Source organism: Elephantulus edwardii, unplaced genomic scaffold (genome assembly GCF_000299155.1).
Source record: "Elephantulus edwardii isolate Elephantulus edwardi_28Jun2011 unplaced genomic scaffold, EleEdw1.0 scaffold00197, whole genome shotgun sequence".
Taxonomy (NCBI): Eukaryota; Metazoa; Chordata; class Mammalia; order Macroscelidea; family Macroscelididae; genus Elephantulus; species Elephantulus edwardii.
Genome location: NW_006399947.1, coordinates 5,430,926 through 5,444,631, shown reverse-complemented (window position 1 = coordinate 5,444,631; position 13,706 = coordinate 5,430,926). Strand labels below are relative to the sequence as shown.

At 33.1% G+C, this 13,706-nt stretch overlaps 1 protein-coding gene across 1 annotated transcript in view; it reads right to left on the bottom strand.

The window, feature by feature from the left end:
* Positions 1-654: 654 nt before the first annotated feature.
* Positions 655-13,706, bottom strand: part of GABRA1 (gamma-aminobutyric acid (GABA) A receptor, alpha 1) — a 78,779-nt gene continuing 65,727 nt past the window's right edge. The window contains exons 8-10 of the mRNA XM_006897046.1: positions 10,130-10,282; positions 5,104-5,306; positions 655-1,207 (exon numbers count right to left, since the gene is read on the bottom strand). Of these exons, the coding sequence (XP_006897108.1) occupies positions 896-1,207; positions 5,104-5,306; positions 10,130-10,282 (668 nt within the window). The 3' untranslated portion in view covers positions 655-895. The remainder of the gene's footprint in view (positions 1,208-5,103; positions 5,307-10,129; positions 10,283-13,706) is intronic.

Genomic DNA, 13,706 nt, shown 5'->3' with positions numbered 1-13,706 from the left:
TTTGCCCCTCTGAGAACATCTTCATAATAAGAATTAAGTGATTATTGGACCCATGTGCTATCTAGAAATTGAGTGGAAAAGGGAATCTTAAATTTCTTTTAAAAAATCATTGTAGTTAGTTTCTACTGAGTGTATGTGATTCCCCCAATCAGGTCTAGTGACAAAAGATTTCTTATTAAATCTATTGGTAAAAGCTCAGATGAGAATGAATAGACATATTTAAAGCATTTCTGTCCACTGAATTATGTGTGTGCTACAGTAATGGACTGCACCATTGCATATAGATTAACATGAATTTTAAAATAGCCTTTAACAACAAAATAATAACATTAGATACTATTAATTGGAAAGAAAAATGGATTTTTTTTTGCTTTGGAAATAAATATTAAAGCTGTACATTTTAAAGAAAAAGATGTTTGCACACTATATTTTGTGCAAGAAATACATTTTTTCTCTTTTCTTCATTAAACATTTATAATTTATTCTTTTAAAACCATCACATAAAAATATTTTTGACATATACAGTATCTTTTTCTAAAGAATACTTGGAAATATATATCTACAAATGATCTAGGGATTATAGTAAATTGTATTTTTCTTCTACTTTTCCTAATCTTTCCATTTTCTTCTCTCTCCTTTCCTCTCTCTGTGTATTGTCTCCTGATGAGATTTCACATTCCTACTCCCTCTTTCAGAATCCTGTCTCTCAGTGTTGTATTCTACTGTACTCTGGACTGCTAGACAGGGGTTTCTTGTTCTTGTATGAATTACGGAAATAAGGAAACCTTCAAGTTCTTTAAGACAGAGGAAATAAAGCAGATGGGAATTGCTGCATTCAGAATAGAAAGCAATTCCCAGTGCAGAGGATTGAACAATAGAATGTGACTAAAAGGACCTATTGATGTGGAGTGGGGGCTTTAAGCTGAGGCTCTCTATTTAAATATGTTGCCCAGTAGACTAAGTTAAAGATTCCAAATAGCAGTGGAAAGGCTATTCTTGACAATCGATCAATTTTACTGACACTGTTAAAGGTTTTCTTGGGTTCTGGTGGTTTTGTTTCAGGCTTGACCTCTTTGGGTTCTATAGTTGCACTTTTAGCAATGGTGGCCAAGCCGGGGTCACCCCGAGCCAAATTAGGGGTGTAACTGGTTGCAGTTGGAGCATAAGTATTATTTTTCTTGATTAGAGGATCCTTCACTTTCTTTGGCTGCAGACAGAAAGAGTAAAGAGAATGGTTTAGTAAAATGTGGGAAACATGATTATAAATTGCCAAACAATGCAACTCGTTATATGGAATCAACTTTTATCCTTTTTTCTTAAATCTAAGTAATAATTTTTGGGGAAAGTGAGACTTCAGATGCCTTATCTTCTAGCTTTTCTTATCTAGAGGTAGAGCCTATTCAGCCCATATTTTGAATCCAGATTTGACTTAAGTTTTTGCAGTCATACTGTTTGATCTTCATCTTAAGAATCTGTTTAATTTTAATTTTCATCGTTCTGAAACTTGATGTGTTAACAAACAAACAAACAAACAGACCAAAGCAGACTATACTGAATGACTACAGAAAATGGGCAATGAGAGGCCCAGGAAGCTGCTCATAGCTGAACAACTTCGATGCTCCAATCAAGACATTCAAGGGAAGCCACGCTGACTAACAGAGAAGTTTGTTATTCTCAGCCCAAAATAGAGACTCAAAGCAACCAATTGTCATTGATTATATCACTAAATTTGAAGAGTTTTGCTATCCAGCAATAAACTGCCAAGACAATTGCCATCTGTCCATTTTGTTGAGGGTTTCAGATAATAAATATTGTAGATATTGGTGCAGATATAAAACATACATACACAGGCAGTACTCCACATTTGTGGGTTGTACATCCATAGATTCAACCAACGGAAAAGAAAAAAAAAACAATTGTAAAAAAGAAATTAAGTCGTTAAAATATATTCCTCAAATGATGAGAGAAATGACAAAAGAAAAAGCACTTACAATGTATTCTCCTCTCTTATTTCCTGAGAATCAGAAGCAAGTCATAAATGACTCTCCATTTAGGCTTATGAGAACATAAATAGCATGACTGCTCATCTTTCTCCCCCAAAGCTCTGGTGCATTTGAACTGCCCAGAGAGGAGTTATCAGCACAATTCTCTATAAACTATGCTATTGAAGTTCATTTTACAGAGTGTTAAGTATTACAAATAATTAGAAATAACTTAAAATACACAGGCATACCTAGGAGATGTTACAGATTTCATTCCTGACCACTACACTAGAGCAAATATAGGAATAAAGTGAGTCATGTATCTTTTTGTTGGATCTTGGTGCATAATAAACTTACATTTGCACTATATTATAGTCTATTAACTGTGCAACATAGTATTATGAAACAATAAATACTGTGTGATTTACCACAGTGTGACACAGGGAAATAAAATTATCACATAAGACTGGGGGGGAAGTACTAATAGATATGCTTAACTTGGGGTTTGCACAAACCTTCAATTGTGGAAACACACAGAATTTGTTAAGTACTTACATAAAAGAATATGCATGATTTATATGGAAATATTATGCCTTATATATGTAAATGGAGTAGTACTTGTAGTGTGTATGTGTATATATATCTGTGTATACATTTGCTTATATATAAATGACATAAAAATAAATATCAGTATCCAATGATTTTGTATAAATTATAAATTCTGGAAAGAGTAAATACCAATGGATGACTGTGCTGTGTATGAATGTTTAATTATAAATAAACATATGTATAGGTATGGATATTAATATGAATATGAATATAGATATCACCAATGATGTCACTATACCAAAAGTGATCTATAAGATCATGGATTATGGATTAATTGGTAGAAATTAAAATGCTATATTTGCAATTGAGGACATGAAAGAATAATGAAGGATCAGAGATAAGCATGCTCTAAATGGTGGTCCCTTCAAGGAATCAAAATAGTCACGCTTTACAGACAAATTTCAATTCATGTCACCATCTACTGAGCCTATCTATTATCTAGAAGCACCATAAAGTCTTTTGCAATATGTAAAAACTGCTAAAATAGAAATGTTAGCAGTTTTCCCAAAAATTATCACTTTTGTCCACAACATATAAGGAATTTTAGTATTTGAATGATTCTAGGATGCCCATCATTAATGCCATGTCCCTCTCCAAGGAATAGCCACTCCTAGCAATATGCCTGAAGTATGTGAGGTGAAGCCTCATCATCTTTATCTCCGAAAAGCACTCTGACTACACCTTCTCCAAGAGGGTTTGTTCTTTTGACCATCTATAGATGTTCAATACTCTTCTAGAATACTATGGATCAAAGTAAAATTCTTCTTCTGTCATTCTTTGGAAAGAGACATAATACTTGGAAACATAGCGGAGAGGAAGACCCTCAACACAGTGACTGCCTTACAGTCTCTAATCTATCAGGAAATGCGAGAATGGCACAGCAGAAGATAGGGTTCAGATGTTTTGTTCATAGGGTCACTATGGATTGCACTTGATTCAAAGGCACTGAACAGCAACAACAACAATAGGATGCACAAGATTAAAATTTTCCCTATCTGTGAAACTAGACTGTATTTTACAATTGAGAGTGTCATAGGACCATCTCTATCTTTTTTAGCTATTTGTTCTGCTTTAGGACAAATCAAGGTCATCAAAGATCAAGGGAAATATTTTACAATAAATAGACTTTCTCTACATATTTTTTTCTCTCTCTCCATTTGATAAATTTATTCTGTTTCTTTTTTTTCTGCTCTCCACTGAACCCAAGTCAAAGTTCTTGGGTTGTAAACTCTTATTTTTACAGTGGGCAAACAAGGTCAAGTGAATTTAGAAGGGTGTTACTAATTTATAACTGATGGGCTGTGAACATGCAGTCTACACAGAACTTTCTTTGCTTTTAACTGGACACAGACCATTGACTATTCAAACAATTCCTCCATGTCTAAAGGATACCCCTAACGAGAGCATTTACTTCATATTTTATTCCTTTGCTGTACATAAAATATACATCTTACAATAGGTAATGTTTCAGATTTGATTCACTGTAGTAGATGTTATTTACACATATATTCTCTTATCTAATAAGTTTGAGTAGCTGTGCATAAACATTACTAAATGGATTTCTTTAGTACTGAAACTCTCAGACATTTTAAATATTGTGACTCTTAGAAACAGTATGAAACATAATTCAAATTTATTAATCACACACTTGTATTTTCAGTGAATATCTTAAGCAGCTAGTACCAGTCTGTGGAATAAAACTGGGGAGAAAATGATTTTATTGTGGTTGGGTTCCCCTGGCTTATTTAGAAAAAGCTCTTAGATTATTAAGAAGCCTTAAAATTTGTCTGCAATTTTATACCTTCTTCCAAAATATCAAGGTTCACTTTCATCTTACATGGTTTTTTTTTCTTTGAACTCCAGAAATAGAAATGTCTTCCCAACTGTGACTAAAAATCCATACTGTGAAATAGGTTCTAATACAGGAGACAAGTCATATTCTGGACTTAATTATTTTACACAAAGAAGAATTTTCTTTTTATTTTTGCATGTTTTTATTCTTAAAGCAGGTCTCTATGTAGGAAAATGTCAAGTATTTCTGGCCTGTCCTTGATGTCACTGGAAATAAAAAAATAATGTACTACATTTTAGAAACTTATTTTAATTGGCAAGGTATAATAACATTCATGATTTAAATAATTAAGTTTAAAGAACAACCAAAAATTGTGATTTTCAAGTTACACATTTAGTATGGTATGTAAGTTCATTTCCTTCCAAGGTCAAGTTTAAAACTGTTCTCAGATTATTGGAGATGAAAGGAAAATATCTTTGACAAGAAATGCTTGCACAGTGTATTACTTTTGCCTCTTCCCTACTGTGAATACCTACTCCCAAAACAAAACAAAACAAGACAAAACAAGTGAAGCTCATAATCATTTTTAATATAATGCAAAGTGAATCTTTTTCTTTTTCTCTCCATATACCTCATCTAATAGAGTAGACTTAAATATCCAATCCTTTCAGGTTCAGAAAATATAATAATACTATATCAAAGGAGATATGAAATATTTACCTTTTCTGGAACCACACTTTTGCCATCCCAAGCATAACCTCTCTTGGTGAAGTAGTTTACTGTGGCGAACTCTATCAAAGCAGAGAACACAAAGGCATAGCACACTGCAATAAACCAATCCATAGCTGTGGCATAAGCCACCTTAGGAAGGGAGTTTCTGGCACTGATACTCAAAGTTGTCATGGTAAGCACAGTTGTTACTCCTGTAAAAAAAGAAATTAATGATTATGTCATTTTCAGGCTAAACAGCATCATCATAATCAATCTATCACTGCCGCCTAGAGAAAAGGTGGTTTTAAATGGTTTCATTTTGGATTTGGATGGGTATGTCTTAACTCCAATGTAGCTTATGGTTTTCCATACAGTATAGTTATTCTTAATGTTATTAACTCTCTTATATATTTTTTTCATGATTCTAAAATAGCTATCCTTTTGAAGAAATGATTGAAACAACTGTGAAACTCTTTTTATATAACTTGCTCAGGAGTAGAAGATACAGAATTAAAATACAAGTTTGAGGGATTCGAATGTCTTTTGTATAAATGCCACAGTACAAAATTTAAAATAATATATACTTTTAAAAAATCCCGTGATATCTTTTTTTCTGTAAATGTTGCTTCAATTTCCCCTATTCTGCAAGTCTATTTTAAGGAATTAATGTTACCCATTTCGAAGTAGTATTCAAGCTAGTTCGTCTTGTTCAGTGTAATTAAATAATTACATAAGTTGGTATGCAAGTGATGATACCCGTTAATTATTTTATTAATCAAATGCTATTACAGACCTACAAAAGCATGATACAGTGTAGTATGTTAAAAGTACAATGTCATAAGATTTGATTTTAAATGTATAAAAATAGCAATTTATAGCAATTGTTGTGAGTGGATCTAGCTGTACAGTATGAAAAAAAATCATGAACTGTCCATTGACTATTCGCAATACACCACTTAATAGCTACAGGGCTCTAGTAAAATCAAATAATTTCCAAGGTCTCAATCTTAAAGGTCAATTGACATTTTATTTTGCATTCTAATGCTTAATCCAATACACCACAATGATTCCATTAACTCAAAGTTATCTTTAAATTTAGACTTAATTTTCTTCTGTTGTAAATTACCCTAGAAGATGTTGTCTATCTCTCTCTCATGGATTGGCTGGTGGATTCAGCCAGCCAGAGAAAATCAGTCTTTATATTAACAGTACAACTCCTTACAGACTTTGCATTAACAGCTGCACCACCAAAGATAATATGCCGTAAAGAAGTATGAGTGTGTGTTCTTGTTTGTGTGTTATATAGCACCTCTGGTCATCTAATAGTAAAAGGAAGAAATATTTATTGAGCAAGTACTATGTTCCAATCCCTAATATGACAATTATATATTTTATTTTGGCATCACTATTTACTTTCAATTTACTGGAACCTGAATGAGCTGAATTTGAGTCCTGGTGGCTAACTATCAGGCTGTTAACAGTGAAGGAAGTGATTTATATCCACCAGGCACTCCACAGTAGCTAAGATGGGAAATCTGTTAAAACTATTTACTACCTTTAAAACTCCATGGAGCATTGCTATGAGTTGACATAGACCTGATGGCAATGCTCAGTTTGCATTTTTCATTTTTTTCTTTGAAGCTCAAAATTTTTGTTCAAGGTCATAATTTTTAGCCAGTTGTTTTATGTGTTTCCACACGTAACTTTCATTTTGTAAAAATGAAACTGAGCTCTCTCATGTTTTCAATGATTATTTTTTTAAAGCAGATTACCACATTTTTTCTTCTGAGTGTGCTTTGAACTGCCAAGGTTTTGGTTGGCAGCTGCATTCATGTACCATTTGCATCACCCACAAACTCCCTGGCAAAAGTGAACATACTTAGAACTCAATCTGTTTGGCACTGCATTACATGAGCATACTGCCACCATACCTCTGGGAAAGACATGCCCAGATTATGTTTTAAGACTTTATATAGACTTCAGCTTTCATGCAGTCTGGATATCTTTTAATGTACTATTGAAAAGAACAGCTAAAATTTTGCCTTATTATTTCCTTCTTGTAATTATTTAAATTCCTGTTATCCCCCATTAATCATCTCACACATTCAGAGAAATGTGCGGAGATCCGATGGAAAAAATATAGAAACATAAACTAAATGAACATTAAAAGAGTAAATATTTAAGACAATTTTATTTGTAATTTCATCAGTGAAAAAGTTATGAAACATATTATCTTGATACACTGAAAAGTTGCCATTGCTAAATTTCTTAGAGAAATATACTTATGTACATCAAAAGGGAATGAGTTCGCTGAGATGTAAAGTTGATGACAAAGCTAAGAGGAATATATTTTTAACTTATAAAATTTATGAAATGATTTCAAGAATTTGAAAAAAAGGAGTTACAGTGAAAGGCAAGTTAAAACATTAAAAATATCTCACTCAATATTTTTCTTGACTTACACTATAGCCAAAAAATCCATTAGTAAATACATTTCTAGACAATAAAAATGTGTGTGTGTATGTGTGTGTGTGTGTGAATACATCTTGCATATCTATCTGAGTATGTTGAGCAGAGTTAAATCTTCAAATATAATAACACTTTTTAATACTGACAAATGGTAATAAGAGATAAAAAGATTTTGAAATAAAATGCTTTTTCGAACTGCAGTTGAAAGCGTCTTTAGATTACTGCTGGTGATTTCAAGCTCAGAAATCCTTTCGTAAATTCAGAGTACAGTTTCCCTGACACTTGTGCAGTCTTATAGGACATATTATCCCCCCTGAACTACAACTGATTTTACATATATTTCGTATATTTGAAGGTGGATAAGATAGTATATGCACCTCATAATAAACCTCTAAGGTTGTATTAAGTAGCACAGTCTTAAACGAAGCAGATACCTTATTCATATCTATATAATGAACCTTGATAATGTCACATTTTACAAATAAGTAAATAAATAAATAATTACTTAAAAAAATTATTTCTAAATGAAAAATGTTGCCCATAACAACTCCATTCAATGTCATATGATTGCAGTAGGCTACATTTTTGACCAAAGGAAGATCTTTGTCAAAATAGGGGAGAGCTGTCGAGCAGAATTTAAATTCTGCATAAGCTTCAGAATTTGTGGAGTGAATAAGGTTGGATGAGTTCCTAAAATGATTTTCCTTAACTAAACTAGTAGTATTAAACTTTAAACCAAACTATTCAGTCTTTGAAGCCTTTGCAGCAAAATATAGTTGTCATTTAAATAGTAAATTATTTCTACCTAGCGTAGTTTGCAATTTTAAATAATTATCTGTGAGGAATCAAACTGACAACATCAAACCAAAGTTTAGATGAGAAATTTAGGGAACAGTTATATTATACTGTAATAGAAAATCTGAAAAATAGTTGTTCAACTTGAAGCATACAATGAATGCCAATGATTTGCACAGGCAAAAGTTGTTGAAAACAGTGTATCTTTTACTATGCAAATTTCACTTAAACGTAACAAACCCTGTGAGTATAACAAGTTGGAAAACAAGCAAGGAATGGTGGTATAACAGCTGTTAAGGGCCTGGAGGCCCAAGCTAAGCATTTCAGTATTATTCTTAATTCCTTTTACCTAATAGCTTCTGACCTTAGGAATGCTCCTTAATTTGTTTTTTTTCTAGATTTTGCATTAATAAAATAGAAAAGAGGTAATAATACATTTTTAGAATGAAATAAGTTAATACAGGTTAATTGCATAAAGCAGTTTCTGTTATATAAGTACCTATTATTATCTATGATTTTTATTATTAAATTTTTGAGCTCAAAAAGATAAGCTTCATGAAGGAAGTATTTATAGTAGCTCATGGTGCACTTTCAATAAAAATTAACTGAATGAATCCATCAATTAGGTACTACAGTGGAATCCTTATTTTTTTCTCTCTCAGTCTGAAAGTCTGAGAAGTACAGTGAAGCTAGCCTATGAAGATGCAGCAGGAAATATTTTTATATATGATGACTTTTAAAATAATGTTATATAAGTCTTCCAATTTCCAAAGGATTGTTTACTATGTGTATAATTTTCCATTATGTTACCTTAATTTGAATAACTTAAAACGTTTAGAACACTTTCGTAGGGGGAAAATGTACAGTTTTTAGCACTGTTGCATGTGTACAGAGCAGAGCCGCTTTATAGGGTAAATTATTAAGAGCCCATACATTTGGTAATGTGATGGGTTATTAGATTTGACATAATAGTGATTATCCAGTTCACCTTAATTAGGAAAACCTAGACTTGTTAAAAAAATTATTTTAAACACATGATGTAGTTATTTTGATAGTTTCTAAAAGAGTACACTGACACATGAATATGTTTTCTAAGTTTTTGTTTTTGTGTGCTATCGAATCAGAAGCAATTCATAGCTGACCCTCCAGTGGGTTTTCAGAACCGGTTTATCTCAGGGGAAGAGATTGCCCATCTTTCATTTCTCCCATGGAGCAGCAGGTTTGAGCTATGTACCTTTGGGTATGTGACTGACAGCTTCTTACCAGTAGGTCTCCAGAGGATATACATTGATTATTAGGCTTTCCCTGTGTCTCTTAACCTACTCTAAGCATTTTGTGCAGTCTCATTCTGTCTATCTACTAAAATAGCTAAAGCAAATGATCATGAACCCAACTAACTTGCATACAATAAAATTGTTCGCTATTTAAAGAAAACATGTGACTTACTTTTTATAAAAGTCACACTGTAAAAATATACTAACTCTATGAACCTTCATATTTCATTGTTGTTTTGTACTGAATCACAGCTAAGTTGGAACTGATGCATAGCTGACCCTCAGGCAAGTTTTCAGAGACAGTTAATCACACCGAAGGAGACTGTTTTCTTTTTGTCTGAAGCAGCTGGTGGAACTGAACTGCATGCCTTTGGGATTGAAGCACAACTTCTTGTGACTAGGTGATTGGAGCTTCATATTTAGATATGAAATTACCCATTCATTGTATTTGCAATGTCAGAGATACAACTTCCAGGCCCATGTTGATTTGCACTTACCAAAAACAGTTCTGGCTGGTACAGATTCTCTGTTGAGCCAAAAGGAAACTTGAGAGAGAATAACTGTCATTATGCAAGGCAAGTATGTTTGAATAACAAAATAGCCAATCTTTCTCTTCAAGTGGAAGTGAGTAGTCATCACAACATATTCTCCTAGAGGGAGAAACAGACAGTACAGTTGAGAAATTTGACCTTGAAAAGAATCTACCTCAGAAATTTTCAAAATCAGCACCAAGGCTTTGGAGTTGTAGGTATGAGCATGTATGTATATATCTATATATGTATGTGTATATATGCACACATGCATATTTTATGTATCTTTATAATCCATATAAATAAAAATATAGATATTTCTGCAACAAAAATGCTAAAACACTCGTGACTAAATGTTGAATATGAAAAATGTTGTAAACAATTCTCCGGAACCCTTAAAACTAAAAATGTTTCTTGTCTTCAGATTGCCCACTTACCTTATTTTATTTCCACTATAAAGGAGTGGTCATTACTGACTGTCCCACTTCCTTGATAACACACTCTTGAATCACACTCTTCCTTTATCTTTAATTCTCTAGGATTTTGTTTGTATTGTTGGGTGGGTCTTTTTTTTTTTTCCCTAACTCATTAACTAGTTCAATCAGAAATAGTTATCTCTTGAGTTCTGTTTGTCAAGGACATCTTTTCCTTTTTTACTGAAAACCTTCTTCCACAGACACTGATTTTTCACTGACAACACTAACCAGCTGTGTTCAAAACTCACATTAGCTGAGTTCTCCCGTAAAAAACAGACAACACAGAGCAATGGTGCTTTTCCACCTGTGATCCTAATTAATGACTCTGCCATTTATCTATTGACCCAGGCTAAAACTGGCTTTTCACTGGTGTTTGGGAAAGTGAGAAGAGGAGTAAGTTAAAAATCAGGATTTAAATTTCAACTGTACAGACTCACTCAGTGTATTTTGTCTTACCATGATAACCACCTTTATTTTGTTTCTGACTGTCTTCTTGGCCTCCAGTTACACCCTAACTTCACTTTTCCCTAGATTTTGGTTATAGTCATTTTACTAAGCACATATGAGGTCATGTTAAACAATATCTGACTAATTAACATTATCTACATCAGATAATGAAAATGAGTATGTTGTATCTATTTCAAAGAAAGATGATCCAACAAAATGCTGACATTATTAAACAATGCCTTTAGTATCATGTCTAGTAACATTGCTGAAGATTATTCAAAACTGGTTACAGTATATTTACAACGGGGTCTTTAGGAAATGAAAATCAGTTTCTGGGAAGGATGTGCAATGAGAGATATCTCGCGGATGTCAGATGGATCTTGGCTGAAAGCAAAAAAATACAAGAAAGATGTATATATTCCCTCTCTATATAGATGCATATAGATGTATATATTCCCAACCTATAGCTGACCTTCCAGTGGGTTTTTTTAATAGGCAGTAAACTGCATAGGAGGAGATTGTCTGTCTTTTTCCTGCAGAGCAGTTTATGGATTTGAACTGTGTACAGTTGCATTACAAAGTACAATTCCTTAGCACTAAGGCATCAAGGAAATTCTTGGCCCTGTAGTCAAGATTCTCCATAATTTAGCTCTGATGTGCACAATAGTCTTAGGTCATTTGCCTATGAATAGTCCACAAAATTCCCTATCTGAACATTGTTGCTGACTTTATTCTCCTCTAGGCTGATTTCGGGGATCTCTGATGCCTTTGTGGATAAAGATTTGTGCTAAATACACAAATGCAGGCAGTTTAAAATCCACCAGCTGCTCCAAGAAAGAAAAATGGGCCATCTCTTCCCACGTAATTTGAAACCTCAGAAAATCCTCAAAAGAGTCTGGCTTGAGTATATTCTGACTTGATAGCAGATAATAATAAGAACAACTAGACTGTTTTCAAGTACAAATTTTTTTGTTCAATAAAAATCAATGTCCTGTAGATGAAAGCACTTACGTTTTGAGAGAAAATTAGTTTCAAAGCCTAGATATGTTATTTCTATTGTGTAATTTTAGATAATATACTTTCATTAATTATTTATAAGTTAGTGAAATGAATAATGAAAGGAAAGTATGAGATGGATTAAATTGATAATATGTATGAGATTTAAAAAATTAGTTATTATACTCATTTTCTTGACCACTCTTCCCAATAAGACTTGATAGAAGTACAAAGAGTATGTTTCACATGAGTGCAATTAAGTGTTTTAGGATATTCACATCCATCAATTACTGGGTTCTTATTTTTTTGTTAAGACCTTTAGAAAAGCTTTGCTTTCTTCTTTCATTACCATTAGTCCTTAGTCATGTGCTACTTCCTAAAATGGTTCAAACCAAATAATTTCTTTTCTAATACAATGACTCTTCATTTCTCCCCCTTCTCTAGATGCTGCCTGCCTCATTCAAGATTTTACCTATAAAATCCTTCAGTATTAAAATTCGAGATTTGAGTTTGCTCTTCAGTACTTTCAGGAATTCCAGACACGTTCTTCTCTTTTAGTTTTCCATCTAGAGCTTTTCAAACATTACATTATAATGTTTTGTCTTGACTCTGGTACTACACTTTGCAATCTCCTATTCAGTTCTTATACCGTCAGCTTCTTCATGTACTACTGCAAGTTTCACAAAATCTTCTAACACCTATTTGTTATTGTTGTTGATTGCCTTTGAGTGGAGCACAACTCGTAATTACTCTAAGAACAAAAGACCTGAAGCCCCTCTACAACTATTGACATTTATCAAAGTTCATAGAGTTTTGGTAGGCATGTTATTTAGGAAGTGGATGCCACTCTTGCTTCCAAACCATCATATAATGTTATTGTTTTTATGTGCCATTGAGTCACCGGCAATGTATAATGACCCTATGCATAGCAGCTCTGAACCTGTCCCTGTCCTGAGCTAGTCTCACTAATTCCAACACAGCAACTCCCATTGCCTCAGTTACTGTATCAATCCACCTCATCCATGGTAAGCATTCTTTTTCTTTCAGAGTGCTTACTTTTGCTTGTATGAAAACTGTACAGAGGCCAAGAAGCAGTTGTTGGAACAAAACAAGAAAACATTGCGTGATTTAAAATCAAGAAATGTGTGTATAAACATTTGACTCTTTCTCTAAACCTATTTAAACTGTATAATAACTAAATAATTTTAAAAGCCAGACCACAGCAGGAAAAATGTGGTGTCAGAATTGGAAGAAGACTCATCAATAACCAATGTTATGCAGAGTACACAACATTGCTTGCTTGTTGAGAGTGAGGAGAACTTGAAGCTCTTGCCGCAGAAGATCAAAGACTTTAGTAGTATGGGTTACATCTCAATAGAATGGGAAAAAACAAAACAAAACAAAACAAAAACCTAACAAAAAACAACCAACCAAACAAACAAAACCCCAAAGAAACAAATGCCTTACCACTACACTAACAATTTTGTTTACGTTGTCAACAATTTCTTTTTACTTCAGTCAATCAACATCCATGGTAGAAGCAGTCAAGAAATCAAAAGAACTGTCCATTTCCTCTAGATTTTCATATTTGTTTGAGTATAGTTTTTCATAGTATTCTAATGTTA